The sequence below is a fragment of the Lepidothrix coronata genome, unplaced genomic scaffold (assembly GCF_001604755.1).
Source record: "Lepidothrix coronata isolate B3197 unplaced genomic scaffold, Lepidothrix_coronata-1.0 Scaffold36, whole genome shotgun sequence".
NCBI lineage: Eukaryota > Metazoa > Chordata > Aves > Passeriformes > Pipridae > Lepidothrix > Lepidothrix coronata.
Genome location: NW_016690216.1, coordinates 2677879 through 2702174, shown reverse-complemented (window position 1 = coordinate 2702174; position 24296 = coordinate 2677879). Strand labels below are relative to the sequence as shown.

At 38.6% G+C, this 24296-nt stretch overlaps 1 protein-coding gene across 1 annotated transcript in view; it reads left to right on the top strand.

Moving 5' to 3' along the window:
• Positions 1 to 24296, top strand: part of EYA1 (EYA transcriptional coactivator and phosphatase 1) — a 164485-nt gene that overhangs the window by 76121 nt on the left and 64068 nt on the right. Inside the window, exons 3-9 of the mRNA XM_017812542.1 lie at positions 1538 to 1587; positions 2990 to 3117; positions 4938 to 5000; positions 15505 to 15585; positions 17486 to 17555; positions 17942 to 18087; positions 22181 to 22318. Coding sequence (XP_017668031.1) covers positions 1538 to 1587; positions 2990 to 3117; positions 4938 to 5000; positions 15505 to 15585; positions 17486 to 17555; positions 17942 to 18087; positions 22181 to 22318 — 676 coding nt within the window. The remainder of the gene's footprint in view (positions 1 to 1537; positions 1588 to 2989; positions 3118 to 4937; positions 5001 to 15504; positions 15586 to 17485; positions 17556 to 17941; positions 18088 to 22180; positions 22319 to 24296) is intronic.

Genomic DNA, 24296 nt, shown 5'->3' with positions numbered 1-24296 from the left:
CAGAAACATATCCTAAGGCACTCTGCAGCAGTTTCTGGGGTAAAGAACTGAGGGGAAAAAAAATCTTTGAAACAAAATGCACAGTTTTGACTGTATCTGCTAGTCTGGTTTGATTTGGCATGCAACAACGTATTGAGAAGCGTGTTATGCAGTACTTTAAGTACCCAGTTATAAAAAGATTGATGTTTTTCAGCATGTATTATTGCATGCTTTTTGACATCGTTTGTAATGTTCTTCATTGCCTGGCTGCCCCTAGCAGTTGTTTACTCTTTCTAGTAGTTATTCTGTCTGTGATTAAAAATAACAAAAACCCCACCCCACAGACACATAAGTAGGATTTGCTTGGATGATTTTTATGGCACTTAAAATGCCTCATCTCCCTTGTCTTTGCTCTGTGATCATTTAAGAGATGTCAGTTCAGGTTGAATGGAAACACACATGAAGGATCCTCACTGCAGACGTTTAGAGGATATATACCTTGCCCAGAGAAGCTTTTGTGTGCTTTTATGCTAACGGTGTTCACCTGAATTTTATCACCTGCTGACAATCATTAGTGACTAGAGTGTGTTAGCAAAGCAACAGTGTTCTTCTGATAGGATATGAAAACTATTACTCACCTGAGTTATAAAAGGAGTAATTTTATTAAACTGAAAAATTATTGCTGGGCTTCCCAGTGGAACCCGATTCCTTTTCCTGATGAGTGACCTCAGAGGTAAATACTACAGCTTCCTCCTATTTATTTAGCCAGAAGTGGTTTTTAAGTCATTTTATCAGAAATCTCATTAGCAACTGGAATTTTTATGTGTAGGGCTTTGTGCAATAATGTGTGGGGTTTTGATTTTAATTCACACTGGCTGGAGATGGGTTGTTTTAAAGATGGTTGTGTAGTACTGTTGGCCATATATTGAAGATCTTTACCACAGGTAGACCTGCCCATTGTTGTCGTTCCCACCCTTCCCCCCAAAAACATTAGTGTCAGCCTCTCCACCTTGCCTCTGGAGTGAATGTGGCTTGCGGGTTCCCCATGGCCCAGGCACGGAGGAAGGATGGCAAAGAGCGGAGGAAAACTAACACAATGAGGGGCAAGAAGTTGTGAAGAGTTAAGGGGAAGGGAGGGATGAGAAGAGGCAAGAGGGGTGGAGGATGCTGAGGGGCTTGGGGCTGGAGCAGCTCTCGCTGCCCTTGGCCGGCGCGGCAGGGTTACCTTTGCGGGGGTGCGTGGCAAAGCCGTGCCGTGCCGTGCTGTGCCGTGGGAGGAGTGAGCCCCTCTGCAGCTGTCACGGGCCCCTGATGAATCACTATCCCGTCACTTGGCTGCCGTCCCCCAGCGCAGGGAGGAGGGAGAGAGACCTGCCGGGGAAACAACAGTCGAGCCTTCAATTTAAAGACAATATGCCTTTCACGGGCACCGCACCCACCTCTCTCCGTTTGGATTTAAAGAACAGAATTGTCATCTGTGGTGATATCCTTTCTTTAAATTAAGGCCTCATAGTAAAGCGGAGTAATAGAAGCTTCTGTTTGTTTCCCTGGTTTACAGGTGCAGAAGTCCCAACCTAGTTCAGATGTTGCTGTTTCCTCAAGCTGCAGGTAAGGATTTGACTGAAAATTGCTATTTTTCTGCAAGCTTTTTATTGTATTTTTTTTTAACTTCAAGTGATAAGTAAAATATTTATTCTTGTTTTCCACGTTAAGTGGATGAGTAGGTGCTGGAGTATCGCTTTTATGTGCATGCAACCAAGTCTGCAAACCATGAGCACATATACTTTTTCAGTAAATTGTTTGACTTTATATTAGATGCTGTCTTTTTGAACTCATTGCGATATCATCCTTTTTTATGTGTAAATCAGACAAGGTAAAGAAATTTAAAATGAATATTTGTTTAGAACTTGTGATAAAATGTCAGTTAAAATGTGAAAACTTCATAGCTGAAATGACACTTAGGCTTAAGGATCTTCCTACCATTACTGCAGGAGGAAGTTTTTATATAATTTTAGTAGTCTTTAAAAGAGCTGAAGCATTTCTTTTAAACTGAAAAATTACTAGTTCAAATGCCTTGGAGGCAGAGTCACCTATGAAGTTTCTACTGGGAACAATTACTTAGAATGAGTACATTAAATAACATTATCAAAAGTTTTAGGTATAAAGTGGAAGGATGGGGCACTTCAGTCATAAGCCCCAACATCAACCAAAGGATATGTCATGGTGGTGATGGCTGTTGGCCTGTATATATAAAGCTATTGAAATCACCAGTCTGAAATATTCAGCTGCTTTTGTGGAGGTTAAACTTTTAATTTTTGCTTTGAATCGGAATTGTCCTCTTATTTTGCTTAAGCGACAGCTGCTGAGATACAGCAGAGTGCTAAGGCACACTAACGCCTATATGGATTCACTGTATGTTGGTGATATCCCTTTTCAGTTGGGCACGTTCTATGTAATCCACAAAGCAAACAAGTGAGCAGACATAATAATGTTTTAATGCTGCATTTGTTTCAACGGAAACAGAGGAACAATTAAGTAGTTTGCCAGAGTAAACACATACATCAGGAATATCTCATTCCCTGTCAGTAGATGATAGGTTTCCCCAATTGCTTCAAGTGTTTTATTTGGTTTGGAGGCCCATTATATTGCCACTGAGTGGTAAATCTTGAAAAAGCAGAGTGTTAATTTGTTGTTAAGGGAATATATGTCTTCATATACTGGGATTCCATCTTTGTAGGTGTCTTAAAAATGAAAGGTTACGTGAATGTTTAAAGTACAGTACTTGGAATTATTCTTTTACAAGCTGTAAAAATAATTACAGTAGCTGGTTAGTTGTGTGTGGGGCTAAAACATGAATTAAGCACTAGAATAGGTCAAGTTGGGAGAAGCTGTGAATTTTTCTCTGAGTGTTTTTGGGATGTTGATTAACAGTCGGCTGCATCTTGTAAAGGCAGTTCCTATGTAATTCATGTTAAATATGTCACTAAAACTAGTTGCATCTTGTTTTCAGGTCTATGGAAATGCAGGATCTAGCCAGCCCACACAGACGACTAAGTGGTAGTAGTGAATCCCCCAGTGGTCCAAAACTTGATAACTCTCATATAAATAATAATTCCATGACACCCAATGGCACAGAAGGTGAGCCTTTTTTTTTTTTTTTTAGTGTTTCATAATTTGTTTTTTCTCCTTGTTGCATTGATGTTGTTGCAGTCAGCAAGCTATATAATGTTTTACTATTTTAGATGTTCCGTGTTTATTGATATGATGCATAAAGTCAGTGTTCAATGTTTATCAGTAGTTACTATTATCAAGTTTCAGCAATAGCTTTTGTTCCAAGTTTGTGTTTCTGTCATGGAGTTTAAATGGACTGAGCAGGTACTATGTGCAGAGCTTAAAGCAAAAAAAGGCAAAAAACCTGAAAGGGAAGTTTAATGATGAGAGGGAAAAGTAGGTGTTTACAATTGCCATAATACAAAATGCAATTTTTCAGCCTTTTTCACTATTTTGGTATTTCTTTATGTCCTCACTTTTTCCAAGCTCTGAGGCTATGAAAGTTTTGACAAGTAGGTTAATAAAACTGTGTGTTGAAAGTTCCTCAGGCTAGCTTGCTGCTCTGATGGAGTGGCCAAAATTCAAACAGGTGTAGTAATTCAATGGGGTAAACTGATACCTATTTTTCAAGAAGCAGTCAGGCAGTTGATAAGTTATGTTTGTTCTCAGTAGAATACTAACAACAGAACAACCTAACAGCTTTTCCAGTAATATAATACATCTAGAATACATATAATAATACATATAATGAAACACAGAAGGGTTTATACAACAAGCACCAAAAAGTACTCTTTCCTGTAAGATTTCCACAGCAATAGAGGGAAAGATCATACATGACATTTGGCTAGCTATGTGAACAGAGACTTAATGCACTACTAGATAAGAGAGTCACACAGCTTTAATATTACTGTTCAATATAAATGTATAGGTAAACAGCTGTTGTAACAAAGATATACCTTTTTTTCCCCCCTAAGAACTAGGTCATATTAGTGCTGTCAGACTGTTACGGATTATGGACATGCCTTGCATTCTCCCAGGAAAGGCACATGTCAATCAAACAAATGTCGTCCCCCCTCAATTCCCCAAACATCTCTGTTATTCATTCTAATTGGAGTCCTTGGTAGTGGGGAAGGTTTATGGGTTATCAGATTAACAGGTGTTTGTGCCAGAGTTGTGTAAAATTTAGTTTTTGTTATTGTTGTAAAAGTATTACAATAAAATTTTAAGCCATTTGAGAAAACAAAAAACTTTTTTTAAAAAATAAAGTGCTTCTTATGTTCATGTAGTTTAAGCAGAAAAATATTTTATGTCCACAGATGAGTCTTCTTCCTTTAAAATACACAAGTATGTTACTATTTTTTTATATCATGTTATCAGGTATATACCACTTTTGGTACAGGATGAAATTGCTTGACCCTTTCAAATTAAAATTCCTCTACCTCACAAAAGCCTTTGCTGTAAACTTCACCAGCTTTAGTACTTCTATGTAATTTGAAGTTTCTTTAGTGGCACAAAAATCGGGAGTGTTCCTTGAAACACTGAAAGGCACTCATCATCTGGCTTGACTTTTTGTTCAATATGTAGTTGCTGTGTGCTGACATACACTCTGAAAAATGCTTAATATTACTGTGTCAGGAAATGAGCTATATATTGTATCTGTCTATTAATGCATTCTCCTAACGTAGCAAATAATTTGAGAAATAGTATTCCAAATTATAGGTAGGTATCAGAGTTTATTTCAAGAAATTCAGATAAACCTGACAAGGTAACTTGTTTATCTGACACTATAATTTTAAAGTTTAAAAGAATTTGGGGTGATTTCTACCCAGAAAGCTCTAACTTGCAATACGTGTTTGCCTCCTGAGATGAAGCCAAATGGTTTTCTTTTGTTTGCCATTTTCCCTCAGGTGACATGACCCTCCTCAGCACTGCAGACTGGTTGCTCAGCCCTAGCACACAGAGCCCCACAGGTTTGGGTGGCTGCAGTGGGCGCAGCAGGCGTGGGCGCTCAGCATGCGTTTTTCCGATGTTGTTCAGAAAGTGTCCCAACAAATAACTTGTGCTTGATGATTCTGGTCTAAGCTTTCTAATTTGAAAATTCCTGTCTCTGATTACTCTTAAGTGAGCAGTTTGTCAAAGAAACACAGTAGAATAATTTATTTCTGAATTAGATGTGTGCCAAGAGACAAAATTCATAAGAGAATCAGATGCCTAAGAATCTGAAGGTGGAATTTTTACTGCTAATCTGTTTTATCTTGAGAAAATGTTTTGTTAGGCTCCTTGACCTGCTAAAGAGACTTAAGAAAAAGTGGAGTGAATGAAGCAAGAGTTTCCTATTTTTTTTTAATGAAGGGTGAAGTAAAATTATTTTTTCTTGGCTTCTTGAAGCAGAATCCTGCTGAGACATAAGTGGCTGATTCTAAGAGTGGAGTCATAAGGGCTCACCAAACATCTTTCTTAAACTGTGGCAGTGTGGTTTGCTTGCTTGTTGCACACGGAGTGGAGATGTGAGTTGCTGAATCTTCACGTGTTAAATATAATATGTGAAATCAGCTTCTATTTTACCATGCACTCATTCTCATTAACATGAAAGATCCTTTCTTGGCATAATGGATCTTCATGTGAACGAGAAGCAAGGCCTCTAGCTATTTGCATGTTATAAATATCTTGTAAAGATATGTTAAATTTGATTTGACTATGGGTGTGACTTTGGCAGGTTTCCATACCCCGAAGTGCAGGATATGTTCATTAGATGAGGGGGAGGGGGGAAAAAATAAAGAGAAGAAGAAAAAAAATACCTGTCCCAAAGTGAAATGGCCACATTTCAAACAAATGCTCTTTAATTCCTCTAAGGCACATTTTCAGACTTGTCTCTTATTGATGTTATTTGGCAAGAGGATGTGGTTGGAAGATAGCTCACTGTTTTTAGCTAATATTTTTAGCTTCACACTTAGTTGTAAATTTTCAAAGCAATGAATGGGGATTTAGTTGTGTGATTGAGTCTGAGTTTAATCTCTACATGCAGCTTATATATAATAACTCTTTGTGTGCTTAATTTCACTTTGATAGAGCAAAATTCTTCTCTGGATCAGGCAGCCTGGCCTTTACTGATGGGGAAGTAACAAGGAAATTATAGACCTTGACCAGTCAGAAATTCCCCGGGATCAACGCAAAGGCATAACACTAAAATGTCTGGATAAAGGCACTCAGAAAAATCAGTCCTGGTATGCCAATGTGGTGCCAATGATAAAAATACTACAATATTTGAGGTTTCCATGTTCTCTTTAAGTGTTTTTCCACAAAATACCCTCTATTGTAGAAATAGGCAGACAGTGGACACCATAAAAATTAAGGTCCTGTATGACTTGCCTAAGAAAATCTCTTAAAAAAATTATTGAAGTAGGGATCAAAGTGTTCATTATCATGCCTTATCTCTAATATTCCTTTGCCAGTGAATTGCTGTAGTGGGCTGATGCAGAAGGAGTTAAAGGAATAACAACAGAAGCTCATAAAATTGTCATCCCTTAAGTTTTATCAGACAGCTAGTGGCTATTCCAACACCCGTGCCCAGATTGGTAGATACACTTTAGAGAGGAAAGGCTGTGAGTAATCAATAAATTTGAAAGGAGTAGGAAAACTGTTTTCTGTAGCAGACAATTGCATCCAGTTTCTGCCTATGATGATCTTTACTTTTATCTAAAGAACGTAAATCAAATCTGATTGTTGGCATAGAGTGAGAAACAGAAGCCTGTGGCCCGTCATGTTGATGTTTTATGCAACTAGATGGAAAAGAATAGATGAGGACTGGGAGAGGGAGCTGTGATTTTCCAAGCAACTACATTCATGTTAGTAGTATGGACTTGCTACCACCCTTTTATTTGAGTGTTCAAGAAGGAAGGAGAGAAGGCATTGTCATATTAAGTGGGAAGGGAAAATGGGTAACAAATTGAAGATCAGATTTTCAAAGATACCTAGGAAGGGAGGCTTCAAAGGGAGTTGGACACCAAAATTCCTTTGGAAAAAAAATGGTTCTCGCTCTTTAAGTACCTGCTGCAACATGAGAATGAGATCTCACACAAAGACAGTCAAAGCTCTCCACTATGAGGCTATCTGATGGGTCGTCATTAGAAAGATTGTTTTAAGTCTGGTGAATATAAATCAATCTTCAGGGTTTCAAAAGACAGCACTGTGTAGTAAGTTTACTGTCAAGTTGCTTTACTACACAATGGAGAAAAATTTGTTTTCAACATTTCCTGAAGTAATGGGAGAGTAAAATATTGAAGTCCATAGAGAGGGTAGAGCTGGTTATTGTTATAACACATGATGTGGATTTTTGTAAGAAAATTCTATTTCTATAAATTGTATTTGTTGTAATTCTAGCAATACTTTGTAGCACTCAAAATAGTCTTTCAGTATTGCAATTAAGCCTTCTCATTGGCAATGAATGATTTTTAATTTATTCCTATTTTTAATAGTTATTTTTTGTTTGCTTTGGGTTGCAAAGTTATGGTGATGGCAATCTGACCAAATGATCCTTCTTTTGGGTATGCTTTGGTTTTGGTACCTTTTAATTACTCATTTCTGGAGTTTCTGCTGATTATATAAGCTGAGGTTTCTATATTTGTGTTTGCATTGAAGAGCTTTATGGTATGAAACTTGTAATCAATGTCGGGATACCTCCATATTTAGAAATCCTGAAATAATAGTGTACTAAAGGTAGATCTAATATTCGCATTTCAGTAGGGTATTAGCATCAAGAACTATTGATGCTAACTTTACTCAGCCCCAGAAGACTGCAAGAGGACAGTTGCATGGCCAGAGGCAAAAAACTGCAGAGGTCACAGGCTCAAAGAAGGAACCTGTAGAGGCTAATAAGACTCTTCAACCTGATGGCACTGTTGGAGGATAAAAATCAGATACAGCCAGTTTATGTGAAGGCAAGGAACTTGGACTGTCCTTTCTTCCCTGCTCTTCACCTTTTTTTGCTTGCTGTATTGCATTGGCTTCCTTCCAGACTTTTTGTCTTATCTGTGCTTTTGTTCTCCTGTTTCCCCAAGAGTCTTTCCGTCTGTTCTGAGCACATGTAGCATAATGCTCTATTATTCTTCTTTCACAGGTATTTGGCCAGTGAAATAACTTGTCCACTCCTCTGCTGGCTCAGTCCAGCAACTCCTGTTGTAAGGTCTTGAGGAGGAAATTGGCTATTCAGTATTTATATACTTACTGTTTTTTCTGTATGTATGGGCATCTGTTTTTGAAAGCTTCACTATTTCCTTTTTTCAGGTTTTCCTGAAAGAAAGAACCTTATTTAAGTGATAAGTTAGTCTCAATACAGGTTTCCACAGGCATTTGAGGGGAAAAAAATACTCCAAATGACAAATTACTTAAAAGAAAAACCAAAAACCAAACCAAAAGGAACATCTTGGAAGCGTCATTATTTTAATATAATTTATTTTGCAATATACGTGTTCACAGCACAGAGCAGACTGTGGATGAAGCATGGTGGTGTGAGAGTACCCTCTGAGTTTGTCTGAGGGTCGCAGAGCCCCATGTGCACAGTGGCTCTGCACAGACTCAGGAATGTCAAGGACCTATGAAGATGTCCAATACTTTATTGAAAAGTGTAACTGCAACACGTCATACTAGGTGTGGTGTCCTTCCAGTGGGACCAGCCTGTTATGCACGATCTGCAGGTATGCAAGTGTGATTGCGTGCACAAATGTCATACGAAATGGTGTATGTTATATGCCTGGCCAGTAATACAGATGAGATGGAAATCCAGCCCCAGCTCAGTGTGCACCAGCAGAAACTCCAGGGAACAGAAGTAAAACATCTCAGTTAAAGATCACAGTTTAGTAGGGTGGTATTTGAAGTGCCTTAGCAACTTCACAGCCTTGTGACTTGATGATTTAGCTTTTGCATTTGCATCTTGTAATCTTCTGAGGGGTTTTGCTTGGCACAGGTAGATTAAAAAAAAGAAACTTTGTTACACTTCGGGGTTAGCAGTGTCATCTGACCCCTGCTCAGTGAGTGAAGTACCTGTGACACCTGGTTTGATGAAATGAGCTAGAAAATTTGGTGCTGCTGCTGCTGGGTGGAGAGTAATGGAAGCTGGGACTGTCCCTCTTTGTCCAAGTGAATTTGGCTTTAAGTCTGTCCATCCTGGAGTTTATACCCTGGCCAAAAGTAGAGTATATTGTTTCCCATTTGTGAAGAGTCCCACCTGCTTTGTCATTCTGCTTCTGTCTTCAGAATAGACTTCACATGACTTAGTCTTGTGTCTTGTACACCTAAATGGCAGAGTGGGCTTGACTTCTCCATGCTGCTCTTTCGTTCACTTGAAGACTTCATGTTCTGAGAAGGTAGCTGAAGACAACCTTCTTTGCCATTAATGACGGGGCCATTAATGATGTTTTGTGGTTATTCTGTCTGGCTGTGGTTAAAGAATATGAATATTGTACAAGAACACTGCAAACTGTTAAACATGTGCATGGCCAAATTCCCAATCTAGAAAAGGGAGGGGAAAAAAAGGAAATAGTCCATGACACCTCTAAAAGGATTGTTTCTGGATACATGCTGCCTCCATTTGGACAGGAAAGATACAAAACATTTGATATAATTGGACATGTGAGTGTGAAGGGATAAGAACATTAGTTTGACTCAGATATACTAATCTCCTAAATGCAGTTAATGAGAATATTTTAACCCATGACTGTACTTGTCATATTAATATCCAAGCTGAATCTCGATTAGCAGCTACAAATACTGTCAAACCTTGTCTCTACCAGATGGTTTTGAATTTTCTTTCTGATTTTGCACTGTAGCAGTGCCACAATTTCTTTGTAAATTTAAGGTTTTTACTGCTAGATGAGCAGGTACAATGACATTAAAGCTCTCTCAGCTGTAATGAATAACATAAGAGGAAGATGAGGGTCATGGAGCTGTAGGCAGTGAAAGCTGGGTGTTAGCCACAGCCTGAATACTGCAGAAGTTTTGAAGCCTCTCACATCGACGGGGGGGGGAGAGCAGGAAACAGTCTGGGCTTGAACTAGAATGTGCTGCTTTGAGCAGGGACTTTCTTTGAAAATTAAACATAAATTTAGGCTGGAAAGTTCTGGTAGTTTCCAGACAATGACATTCAGGAAGACTTCTCTGCTTTGAGAAGCAGGAACAAGTAAGTTTATCGGGCTTCATGGTCAGGAACTGATGATTTGATAATCGGTGATAAAAAGAGAGAATAATATCCTAGATAGGAATTAGTATAATTGAGTAACCTGTAACCCTCAGTAACCTGTTTATAATTGCAAGATTCTTCACCTCAGAGAAGTGTTTGGATAAAATAGTGGAAAATATAATCAGCTTAGAGATTCAAGAATTAATTTTTGTCTCATTGTTAGTGACAGTTATCTATTCTGATTTAATGTGTATGGCATAGCTGTTAACAAAGACTAGTTCAGTAGAGCAAGCCTTATATGTATTTTAGATAATAAAAGCAATTTTAGAAAGATATTTAAAAACCTTACCTTTTGCACGCTTGAAGGTGCAATCTTTATGAGGTATTCCTGCAACTTCTGTGTTAGGAGTGGCCAAATATTAGGTCTCTAAATCCATATTTAAAGTAGCCAGCATCTCATTTCTCATAGCACTCTTCACTGATACGTACACCAGAAACTGCATGACAAGCTGTGAACTAAGAAAGTTGTTACCTGGCCAACAAGGCACATGAACTTGTGGGTTCTGGTCTGAAATTCTCTTTCTTGGTAGAGTTCAGAAACTGCTGTGTAAGTAATTTTTAGCCACCTTTTGCAATATGTCTGACTAAACACCATGTTGCACTTGCAGTCCCTGAGTGTCTTAAGAAGAAATATCTTGACAATCAATATAACATTAGATCACCAGTTACACTATCTCTGAATTTTTGTGCTTTTTTTTGCTCCAAGCTAACACGTGTTATTATCTGCTAGTCTTATTTTTTTCTATTATTGTATTGTGGTTTTTTCCTACGCAGTTTTTTCTTAAATCTTGTTTTTTAGAATCTCACAAATTGCTAGAAAAGAAAAATAAGGAGGAAAAATATCTCTCTGTTGACATAGTTTCTTAAGCTCCTTAGTATATCAACCAAAATTATATCAGTAGTTCTAAATAAACATTGCATTTTTACTGCAGGTTACGTTAGATTTCTCCATGAACTTTTTATTGATAATCTGTTTTATTACATGAGTGATTTTGTTGGCACTAAAACTTAGTAGTACATTGCTAAATCAGAGTCTGTTCTCTACAATTCAAGTCTGATGATTCTGCACCTCTGTAAAAGTCAGTTTTGATAAAGGAGTGGCAGAAATCGGAACTCTCCTGTGTCACTTTCTGGTGTCTGCCACAACTGAGCATGGTGTTGGCAGTTACTGGCAAGCTTGCAATGTGTGCTGTGTAGATGTGGCAATATTCCCACTCATTTCCCAGTGTCATCTTTTGAAAGCTTAGGACATGTTGCAGAAATATTAGTTGTCATGGAAAATGCGAAGAGCTGAAATTCAGAGCATGCTTAAGCAGCATGCAGCAGGGCCAGATCCACGCCCCTCCAAAGCCTGGCTTCCTTGCACAGCTCCACATGTCTCTCATGATAGATGTGGATTACTGATGTGCTCCTGGGATAGACTGTGAGACTTGTAACCTTAGGCAGTCCCTTTGCAGCATTCTTTCCCCATGATTCTGGGATGAAATATGCTCCACTGCAGGTCAGTTTTTTGTCTTGGACAAATTAGAGACCTTTCCTTTGCAGTAAGAATACACATGGTAAATATTTCCAAAAGGTAACCTCCATGGCTGTTCTTAGTTTATTTTTTTCTATAGCAAGCTTTCATCCTCGTGAAATGTCCTTGGGCTAATAAAAGGAAATATGCAGTAATTTTCAGGCATTTTGATTGAAATGCTTGGGGAGTGGAGAGCTTCTCAGTCCCTACCCATTTTTATTCAATTCCCAACTATCAGCAACACAAAGGTTCATTAAGGTCATACTTGTTCCTAAAGATGGCATATTTATTATCACCCAAGTAATGGGTATCCAGATTAGGAATAATGTGAACATCCTTTCTTATATGGTGGTTCTTTTATATTCTGGAGATACAACAGCTGAGAGAAGAGACATAAGAAAAAGCTTTTATGAAAAATTTGTGAGCACCTCAGTCAGCAACTAAATTAATTTCCATGAAGAAGGCACTGCATTGTATTTCATATGTTTTCCTCTATCTTCAAAATTAGTATGTCTAGTAAACAGCATTCAGTTATAAACTATGTTGCACTGAAGTATTGCTCATGAGTCATAGAGACAGAAATTCCATTTTAATGAGGTTTTTCCAAAAATGGTATGTTGAACAAGGATCCAGGTAGGTGTAAAGACTCATGAAGAACACTTTTAAAACAATGGCAAGAGAAACATTTACATCCACTCAGAAAAAATGATAGAATGGTTTGGGTTGGAAGGGACCTTAAAGATCACCTAGTTCCAGCTCCACTGCCTTGGGCAAGGACAGCTTTAATTAGACCAGGAGGCTCAGAGTCCCATCCAGCCTGGCCTTGAAAACTTCCTGGGCTGGGGCATCCACAAGTTCTCTGGGCAACTTGTTCCAGTGCCTTCCCACCCTCACAGTAAAGAATTTCTTCCTAATAGTCTAATCTAAATCTACCCTCTGCCCGTTTGAAGCCATTTCCTTTTGTCTCATCACTACATGCCCTTGTAAAATCTCCATCTCCATCTTTCTTATAGGCTCCCTTCAGGTACTGGAAGGCCTCAATTAGGTCACCCCTAAGCCTTCTCTTTTCCAGGCAGAACAATCCCAATTCTCTCAGTCTTTCTTGAAGGAGAGGTGCTCCATCCCTCTATTCATCTTGGTTGCCCTCCTCTGGACTGGCTCCAAGTCAATGTACTTCCTGTGCCAGGAGCCCCAGAGCTGGATGCTGTACTTTAGGTGGTGTCTCAGAAAGCAGAGGGACAAAATCTCCTCCCTCACCCTGCTGGCCACGCTGCTTTTGATGCAGCCCAGGATACGATTGGCTTTCTGGGCTGCAAGTGCACATTACTGGCTCATGTACAGCCTCTCATCCACCAGCACCCCGAAATCCTTCTTGGCAGGGCTGCTTTTTTCTAAAACAACTGATACTATACTTCTCTATGGTGTGTGAGGCGGTTCACTATAGTCCGTGGACTGCTAATTTGCAGTTATCCAAAAGTGAGCAATATGGAATATTATTTCTGCAGTAGAGAAGAGGAAGTGTTTGGAGAAAGCATATACTGAAAACTTACACCCTCTACTCCAATTTAGGTTGATCTGTCTTATCTTCCTCTCTTTTCCCCCGGCACAACTGTCAGCTATAGAGGAAAGCACCTTTCATTGTTATTTCCAAAATGATAAGTACTTTATGGAAATTAGGTTCAGAAAACTTGCAGATTTTGGGGAAAGTTGGAGTAGTCTATGAGAGAAGTATTAGTTTGTAAAATGTAGTTGTGAAAATACAGTTCTAAGAAAAAGCAGAAGATAATGTAGATGCTATAATTCTTCATATCTAGGTTGACAAACTGTAGAAGGTCCTGTAAAAGTCTGGTTGTTTCTGAAAAATTACTTGTGATAGACACTTTGCAATAAATATTTTATTGCATCTTATGTTAGACTTTGAGTATTTAGTTATTAAATGGATGGTGGATAGTTTATATGCTGTGTTTTTTAGAAATACCTTTGTATTAGAGTTACAGTTCAGATCATGAGTGAGTACTTTTGAAGTGAACCTCTTGGCCACCCTTTCTTATCATGTTACTTCACCTTGTGAAGTCTCTTGGACTTCACTTCTTTCAAAAAAGGTGCAGAAGTGCAGCTAATATTCTCCAGCTGAATAACCTCCCTCAAAAACGCCTAACCTATGGAAACTGGACCTCCTGCACCAACCATTTAACTGCATCAAACTTTTCTTACTGGGATACACTGCTTGTTAATGCAGACATAGCAAAGTTTTGTGTTGAGCTAAGTGCTGACTTCCCAAGTTAGCAGACAGAACCCCATGTGGGAGTCAAAAGAAATAGTGGGCGATTAGTAAAATCTTGAAAGATTGCTTTCTAATCTCGTGATAAGGTTTGGTGAAAGAAATAGACATGCAGAAATAAAAATTTAGATTGGCAATGAAAGGAAAGGTCTTTTGTCAAAAGAGGGAAGTGCCTCTGCCTCACCCTTTCCAAACCTGGTACCAAAAGCTTTTTGCTAGTGATGATATACTTGAACACATATATATATAAACATACATGCACAGATATATGCATGTATGATGACATTAAGGCTTTACATGTCAAATGGGGTGCAGTTTACCTTGGTTTTCTCAGATTTACTTTCCACAGTGTTACAGAACTGCCTCACTGAAAGGTCAGGTATGCATCAGCAGTGGTGTGTGGGAAGTGGCGTCTGTGTGTGTCAACAAGAGTGAAAGGGGGGGGATCTTGATAGTAAGATCAGCTCCATTGTTTTCTGAAACATCATCCTCAGTTGCTTTTGGTGTGCTGTAACTCCAAAATCTAAATGTGTAAAAATGGATTTGAGAGATTGCCATGCTGATCTGCTGACAGCCTGGGAGTAGAGATTGTGCCTATTTTACATCCATGGCAGGTCAGTCCCATCCTTGCTCTATGGAACAGGATACTGTCATTGCAGAGTTGCACTGGAGCAGTGGAAATAGAAATTGTTTATTTAATTGAGGCTTTATTAAAAGTAGTTAATTAATTATTAATTATGAATAAGCATGAGCCAGGAGATAATCTCTCTTGGTTTCATTCTTTTTTACTCTGTAATAGCCGTGTGGGGTTGTGGATGCAGAGGGAATAAAATGTGAAAGCATTCTTTAAAGTGTCTGGTGAGAACTGTGTCGCCTTTGTTTATTCAGGGTCGTTGAATACAAAATTGGTTTTCATTTTGAGAGGAGAGATCCACCATAAGGAAAGTGTTTTACTTCATCACAAATTCTTAATTTTCCTCTGAAAATTTCCTTGAATGGAAACAAAATTTGAACAGCCCTCAGTAAAAAACATTTAAAAATTATGTTCTTTTTTGACTTATTCAACATGCTGTCTTTCAAGCCTGTAAATGCTGTGACCTGATCTAAATGTGGACCCTTATTGTTGGGTCTGCAGGATTAAGAGGAATCAGGACAGGTGCAGAGAGTTGCATGGGGACTTCTGGTTTGTTACACTGGCTCTTATTCCTTGGGGACAGAAATAACCCTCTTGATCATCTTATATGTATGTGTAAATCATAGCTGCCAGTACTTTGCATTGTTTGTATGCACAAATACATAAAATGCAAAATATCGATAGCCATGATTTAAAATATTTTTGGCAGATTTTTGTTTTATTGAGTTTGTGTCTGTAGTGAGTGTGTGTGCATGAGCATGCAAAAATATTAGGTGCACATAGAATATCTTCTGTTTATATTTCTATAGTTAAAACAGAACCAATGAACAGCAGTGAGATTGCTACTACTACTACCACGGACGGGTCTTTAGACAATTTCTCAGGATCAGGTAAGGAATAAACAAAATTCTTAAGCTCAGCATTTTTTCATTTACGATTTTCTTATCCCGTGTGGTCTGAACCTGTACACATCTGTTAAAAAGCCATGCGCATTTTCCAGCTCTTGCCTATTTCTGTTCATCTAAGTGGAAGTCAACAGGAGTTTTCCCTGAGTAAGGAGCATTACAGTATTGGGTTTATTAATGCCCATTGGTATGTTTGGTGGGAGTCTCACTAGGGAGTATTCTGGCCCAGAGTAATTACTCTCTTTTCTGTGAGTAAACATACCTGCCTCTTGTGATTAGTACTGTAATTGAGGGGTAGGTCTTCCTCATTTATTGTAACTCATTATTGCAAAGGTATTCATTCTTTTGTCAAGCTGCTTTTCTTCTTGGAAGACAGACACAGCTTCTGACATAGAGGAGACAAACACTGTGAGAACAACCTGAGGTGTTTTCACAGTTTTGCCTACCTATGGACTAACTGTGGTATTTCTAGCACATAGGTTTTATGGTGTAAATCAAATTAAAAAGGGATCTAATACTATATTGTGGGATTATATTTTTATAGAAGCAAAATTTAATATCTAGCAACCAGTCAGGCTCCAGGTAGCTAGCCCTTTCCCAGTCTTGTCACAGCCTCCATTTTCTGCACAAGCTGTTGTATATGAAAGCATCAAACCTGAAAGCCCCCCAGAAGATTTCTAGAGTATTTTAGTTTTCTGAAAGAAGAAAAGACAGTGTGTTTAGTTATGTACGTCTGTGGTGATCAGACTAAAGGTTGGACTGTAACATTTGACAAGTCTGCAGACTCACAGACCGCAAAAAATAAAAATTATCAGGCGTGGAAGGCACAGAAAGAGGTTCCATGCTTCCCTACATGCTTCACATGCACTCCTGGAGTAGAAAGATGATGGATTTTCCCTGTAGCTGGCCAGGAAAGGGGTAGCTGGCAGAGGGTAATTATGCGTGCCTTGTTTATTTCCAAGTACTTAGCAGTAGGGCCTGTTGTTTCTCTGACTGTCTGATTTTACAGTAGTCTCATAACCTGCCGCTGACCCCTTCCTGGCAAAGGCTTCCAAACCCACCTTGGGACCTAAAGGAGAAGTGACACCCAAACAGAAACCAGAGAGGGAAGGGCTCCCAAAAATAACGCCCTGAGCAGAGTACGCCAGCACACCCGCCACACTCCCGGCAGCACCCAAAAATTCTGACAGGAATGGGGATGGGTTGGTATAAGGCTCTGTGTCAGCAGCGTGGGGCTGCCGGGGGAGCAGCTCATGGTGCAGCCACCTCAGCTTAAGTGTTTCACTAACAACATCTGCACCTTGTACATCTTTATGCAACACTGGCTGATTTGAAGGTCTGAAAGCATTTTGGAAAGCAGATAAGGTGGTGGAAAAGAGAAGGAAGTGTAATATGGTAATACATAGTCTGTATCAGGAATTATTTTTTTTTTAAGAAAGAGGCACGTGCTCTGAAGCTGGCCATATGTTTTCAATCGAAGCACGCATAAAGCTCCTTCATAAAATGTAGGTCCTAAAAATTCTAAAAGTTAATAAAATGTTGCACTTGAGATATCAACAACCCTTTGAAAATATGAAGGGAAATGTTTCCATTAGGAAATAGGTTGTTTGCATTGAAAATGTTGTCTGTGCGCAGCCAAAGAATAAACTATCGTTCAGGAGTTGTACAAAGGGGCAATTTAGTATTTGAGATTTGCGATCAAGATTTTAATGTTAAGCATTCTTGTGTAGTTCCTGATAAAATATTATTTTCTATCTAAGGTATCAATGATATTTGAATTTAATTAAACTCTTGTTAATGCTCTGAAATTCTATTAGGAAAAATAATATTTATCTTTGGTGTGTGTATTTACACTTCTGTGTGCTTTCTTTTCTCCTTGGTGCAGCAATTGGAAGCAGTGGTTTCAGCCCAAGACAAACACACCAGTTCTCCCCACCACAGATTTACCCTTCCAAGTATGATATCTTTTTAAAATAATAATAGTACTAGTAATAATAATAAGTGAAATAGCCAGATTTTAACATCATATAAAATAATAATTGGGTCCATCTGTTAAGCCATAATTTAAACCACAGCAGCTTCTAGGGAAAAATGTGTTGTTGTGTTTTTTTTTTTAATTAGAAGAATGTATTTGAAAAATATCTGTAAGTTCTTATTTTACTTATTTTTTATTATTGATTTCTTATTGTTGTTTTGTCTCTGTCTTATAGTTTCTGTTGTCTAGCATGGCCTATGATTATGTGTTACTGAAGTAGCAGGATTATATTAAGACTAAAAATAAGTACATGCATGTCTGTCTAATGCAGTGTTTGTCTTATTTTCTGTCATTTGTAATCAATAGCAGACCCTACCCACATATTCTTCCTACCCCCTCTTCACAAACGATGGCTGCATATGGGCAGACACAGTTTACAACGGGAATGCAACAAGCTACAGCTTATGCCACTTACCCCCAGCCTGGCCAACCCTATGGAATCCCTTCATATGGTAAGAAATCACGTCCGTGTTATTTTATTCCTGAGGTAAATATTCTTTAGATCAAGATTATGTGACCCTTATGTTAATACTTAGTGAGAAAGCTGTGCTCTAGAGCATTTCGTGTGAAAGACTGGTGATTTCCCCCACATTCGAATGACTGATGCTTTAATTCATGTATTAAAGAGCTAAGAAGGTACTCAAGAGGATTAATCCATTTGGGGATCAAGGAGAGAGGTTCATTAGCTTTTTATTGGTGATATCAGAAAAACAGCACTGAAATAGGAAAAGAGATTGTGGGCTTCCATTAGACAGGCATGGCCCCTGGTGACTTGCTGAGGAGCTCTGCTCTCCAACAGTGTGATAGGTTACCTTGGTACATAAAGGTCTGAGTTTCAGCTGATACAGATCACTGGAACCCAGATGAATCCATGAAGCTGTGCTGATTTTCAGCAGGCAAAAAACTGATTCAAAAGGACCCACCCCCCAAAAAAAAATCTCACTTTCCAATGTTTTAAAAATCCCTGGAGGTGAAAATTGAGGTAAATTGACACTAAATCTCTGTCTGCCTGATGAAGGAGATAGTACTTAGTAGCAAATATTTCCAAAAAAATTTAATTTAAAAACAAGCTGCTGTGGGTGAGACCATTTTCCTGCCAGACTGTCTGCTGGCAGACCACATAGCAGTGCAGCAGCAAGGATGCATTATTAGAAAATAGGCCTCATATTCCTCTGGGGGAATATATTAAAAATATACAATCCACATGCTTTGAGCAGTAAAGATACGTTATGTAAAGATACATTCAGATAGTGTAAGTTTTATACAAAAATGACAGAACTCATCATAAAAGCTGTTCCGTTTAAAATTGTTAAAAGTTTTAAGTGCAAAACTGGTGAATCTTTCATCCTGAAATCTGCAAGTTGAAATCCACTGGATCTCAAGAATATCCTATAGCAGACTATTGTGAACAATCGGTAAAAGAAATACCTTATTATTTCCCCTTACTTTAAAATATGGTTCTAAACATAAATTGGATGTTTCAGATCAAATCCACATATTTGAAACTTACATTATGCAGGTGGGGGAGTCTCACACACACACAAAACCTCCTGTTGCTGATGAGAGCTGTTTGCTAATTCCATCTGGATCAGGTGGGGTGATAACAGACGATCCCTTTCCCCACCATGCTGTTTTTGACCTGTTTCTCCTGCGGACACCTCGTGTTCATACTTGGCTGACTGTGGAGCTTGGGCAGCCCAAACACTGACTTTTTTTGGTTTTTTGCTTGGTTCCTCTGGATGGAATCCTGACCTCACTGAATTCAGCTCTAAAATTCCCACTGACTTTAGCCAGGCCTTGATTTCACTACTTGAGTTTAGCTGTCTCGCTGTCGTCGGAGCTGTAATTGAGAGTTGCTTTACTTGGCAACTGCTCTCAGGGGTTAACATGCCTGCCTGCTCTTTTGTTTTGTTTTGTTTTCTTGCCTAGTCCATCCCCCATGCCTAAGACTTCAAACAATTTTGCCTAACATTTTACATTGCAGAGCTGATTTTGACCACTGAAACCCTCAGTTCATAAGCAAAGTAGATTTTTACGTGTTTTATTCTTTTCAGACAGTGATTTGTGGCTCGGACTAAGGTGCTTCTTACTGATGTACTGTATTGGAGCAATATTTAAAAGCAAATAACTATTAAAAATTTTTAGGACCTAGCATCATATGTATTTTTTGCATATTTAAGGCACATCATATGATCTATGCTCCCAAATTAAATTATGCAGGGAGCATTGGGATGCTCATTTGCAACAGGCAAGAACTGAAACCTTGCTTAGAGCCAAAATTCTTCTCTTTGGTCTGTAGCTTAGGCCTCATGTACCCTCTGTCTTGCCTTTCTTTCATCCAGGCAGAAATCTTCCACTTCCATCAGGTATAAAGAGAGAAGACTTATGACATATGTGAAACAAAAAACTGAGTTGAGCAGGGGGGCTCTTTCTTTTTGTTTCTTTACTCTGGGTCTACTGGAAGAAAAAGTATTAATGAATTCCCGTATCAGCCTTTCTCAAGTTTTCTCTCTAGGGCAAAGTTTGGGAAGATGCTGTCTCAAATGCACCTCTATCCTCTTCATTTTTCCACTTCCCCACCTCCACAGCAGTGCAGCCATGCAGGCAGGAAGGGGGGTGGAGGAGAATGCCATTGACAGCTGCTGCCCAGGGGCTCCTGGCTTTGCTTCATCTGCAAAGCCCCTGAGGAGGTTGGAGAATTTCCTGAAACTCTTTCCTCCTGCCTGCTCCAGCAGCAGCTTCTAGCAAAGGCCTTGCTTACCAACTTCTTTGCTTTCCAGATCCTGGCAGTCCCCTTGTGTTTTCTCACTCTCCCTTCCCACTTCCTTGCATACATTAGACTTGAGAAAAGAAGGGAGCATCAAGGTTTGATGAGTGAAGGCCTTCAGGATGAGAGCAGGTGGGAAGAGTAAGTCTCAGGAGATGAAAGGCTCTTCATAGCATGGAGGTTTGCAAAAGGGCATATGAGTGCCAAGTTGTCTTCACTCAAGTGGCATCCTCCTGCTGCTGCCTTTGATCGTCTCCTCCCACTTGGTCTGAGATGGACAATTAAATCACACTGTTAAAAAAAATTTAGACTACAAATTTAATTCTTGATTTAGTCAAACTTTCTCTAAGCAATATTTAATCAGCCTTTCAGAAGTCCTTAAACAGACAGCAAATAAGGATCACTGATACCAAATCATCCATAGCAGGAGTTTCCCCTTGAAAATGAGGTGTCAGATTTGTCATTGGGACAGTTTAATTGTAAGATAAAACAGAAGCAGCAAGTAAGCATCAGAGAAAAACAAGCAAACAGGGATAATCTGGCAGTTAGCAGGTCTGGCAGAAGGAATTAAGGGTAAATAATGACAGCAGTTGAAAAATAATTATTTAGATGACAGAAAATATGCTGCCATTTGTATATAGGGAAGTATTGAAGTTTTGCAAACATAGTAACTTCTCAGCCCTTTCCTACCTTCAAATACAGTTGAATATTGTTTAAAAAAATCCAACCAGAAAATGGACTTAGATTAACAGTAATTTTCAAAGGAATGTTACTAATTCACACTTAGACAATTCAGTTCAAATATCAGTGGTTTCTGAACAATGAAGTATCACTGAATGCCACAGTGAAACCTAAGAATATTGTATCACTTTTCCATTGCTTTGGCTATAATTATTTTTAAATGGTGGTTCATGTTGGGACAACCTTATAATTAAAACTAAGAGAGAGAGGCTAAACTGTGTGAATTTCCTCAGTGTTTTACTTGCTGATATTTACTTGCTTGTTGCCTTACAAATTGGGGGAAGAATCACTGAACCTGGGCAGCAAGTCATTATTGATCAGACTTCGGATTGTTTTATAATTAAGTTTAGAAATGAGAGTGTAATGTGATGTGTAATGGATTTCCCTGTCAGTGCAGATTAATGACTCTGCTATTTTTTCCCAGTTTGGGAGGCTGCTTCAGGAATAGTTCTTGTCTATTAGGTGTTTATTTGTTAAAAGACTGAATGCCTTCTATAGTGTTTAATTAGCTTTGAAAAATCATCATTACACTTAATACTGCTAGTTCTCTTTATCCACTTCTAATTCCTTAGAAATTAAGGAGCACTAGGAGCTGTGTAATTTTTACGTAGGAATATTATACGATGCAAATTTCAATTATGTTGTTAATGGGTAGATGGCAGGAGAGCTTGGCTATGCTATGTTTCATTAAAATCATATAAAGTTGCTAATCTACCTCTGTGTAATGTCATGAATATATGGAAAAGCTTGCCTCTGGCAGGAAAGGAAAACAGGAATAATGCAACTTCCTGTTCATGTATAAATTTCTTTTGCAGTTATTGGAAACACAGTTTTGAATTTAACCTCTCTCTGGTGAACTTCAGTTTTCCATGTGCTTTTAGACTGCTTTTACCCTGTTCATTTGTGCATGCTCTCGATATTTGTTCTCTCATGAAAGCAATAGTAGTTGTATGTTAAAATGCTGTTAATTAAGTGATTTTACTTTCCATCCCTGTTTGAATATGAACAAATAGATTTGCTGTCACTAACTGATTTAGGTGCATTGTGGGCAGGCATCAAGACAGAAGGTGGATTGGCACAGTCACAGTCACCTGGACAGACAGGATTTCTAAGCTACGGTGCCAGCTTTAGCACACCTCAACCTGGACAGGCTCCCTATAGCTACCAGATGCAAGGTCTGTATAAACAGATATTACCATTAATTAGATACAGTTAATGCCATATATGGGGTGTTTCTTTTTCTTCTTATTTCTTTACATTCCTGGAATAAAAATTAATATTTCTTGAGCACTTACCTCTGATGTTATTGCAGTTGGAGCTCAAATGATGATTGCCTTTGTTGAGAGCAGTGACAGACCAACTCTTAGCAGTTTGGAAGATCCCTTCCTTCATTAAATTTTAAATAGTGAAGTGTTCTAGTGTTATTACAATAAAAATGTATCTCCAAATAACAATAATTTAGAGTTTAGCAAATAGTGAACGAGACAAAGCGAGTCCTGGAAAACGTGTCAGGATTATGGATTTAGGAAGTGCCAAATATAATTTGACACCTGAGTGTGTTTGAGAAGGGACAAGAAGATAAAAATACCTACTGCAGCTGTGGAGGTGCCTAAGTAATGATTGAAGTCTGTTTCTTTGAAGTCTATTTAAAAGCTGTAAGTCTTTGTATGTGCAGGCTATTATTATCAATTATGTTTTGTAGCCTTTCTTGCCTGTTTAGTTTACTCAATATCTTTCCACCTTGTTCTCACAATTCCTTTTTCCCGTTCTATATCAAGAAGTCACTGGGTGTGCCTCGTTCTGGATTTTGCACCACTTTAAGTGATATTTTAAAAAATCTTTGATTACCAGAAATAGCTAATTTTGGATGTCCACTGCAGGCCTTTTCACCCCTGAATTTGTCAGTAGGAATCAGATGTCTTGCAGATTTTAGAATTGTTGAAATATGTGATCACTCACAGAATTGGACCACATTTTTTTTTTAAGTTTAGCACCTTTCTTTATTATTATTACCTCAATTTAAACTGTGCTCTGTCAAGTAAACACTCCATGAAATGTCTTGAAGCAGAAGTGCTTTCAGAGACAAAGCAAATGAGGTTTTGCTTTTGTTCCACAATTTTAAGGGTATATTGATCCAGTCCTTTGCTCAGACACAAAAGAGTTGGGTTTTGTTGCTCTTTTTTTTTATAATCCCTTTTTGAACTGTGTGTTGAGTAGCTCTGTAGGGTAGAAATGACCATCTGATGTCTGAAGTATTGATGAATTGTAGTGTGCTCTGACAAGTAAGAAGGATAGAGTCAGAGTAGTGTGCAAATTTTCATCTATGTGCTGAATAATGATGATCTTCTACTCATCAGTGTAAATATAACCATAAGCAGGTTATTGGTTTTGCTTTCAGCAGATAGCTATACAAAAAACTCAAACAAAAAACCCACACCTGCCCACCCTCCCAAAAAATCCAACCTCTCTGTAGGAGAGAGCTCAAAATACTTGCCAGCAGCAGCTACAAGGAATTTCTGGATCAACATTTCAGCTTTTAAGGAACTGATAATTCATGGTCTCTAGGAAATAGTGTTATTGAAAAATCATGTCTGTGTTGCCCATAATTTCTGTTGCAGTAGTACCTCCATGCCACAGTCCTATACAGAGGATCCTGTTGTGCTAACCTATATAGGCAAATGAAAACATAGTCCTATGGAAGTTGGAGGCTAAAATAAAACACACAGGCTAGAAGGGCCTAGTGTAACAATAAAGCTGACAGTGTTTAGCGATAATAAACAGTCGGTACCCCATATTGGTTGTCTGACAGCTCTGAAGTTGTTTCTTGTAAGATGCGGAGGAGAGGGATATCAATAAAATGGGATTTTAGGCAGGAAAGTGAAGTAGTAGTTTTGCAGATGTTTGTGGGAAACTCATTCGATAGAGAGAAGAAAGGGGGGGCAGCGTGGCGTAACATGAGAGAGTGTTTGTTGGAAAATGGTAAGAGTAAGTGAATGCTGACATTTCGTAGATAGCCTGCACATACAATGTAGAACGGAGCTAGGACTCAGTCAATGGACTGCAAAGAGGTCTGCCGTAGTGTATTGTTTTGTTTTCTGCAATATGCAAAATGTGTATAAGATCAGAATTGTCAAGCTCGGGAAAGGGTGTCAG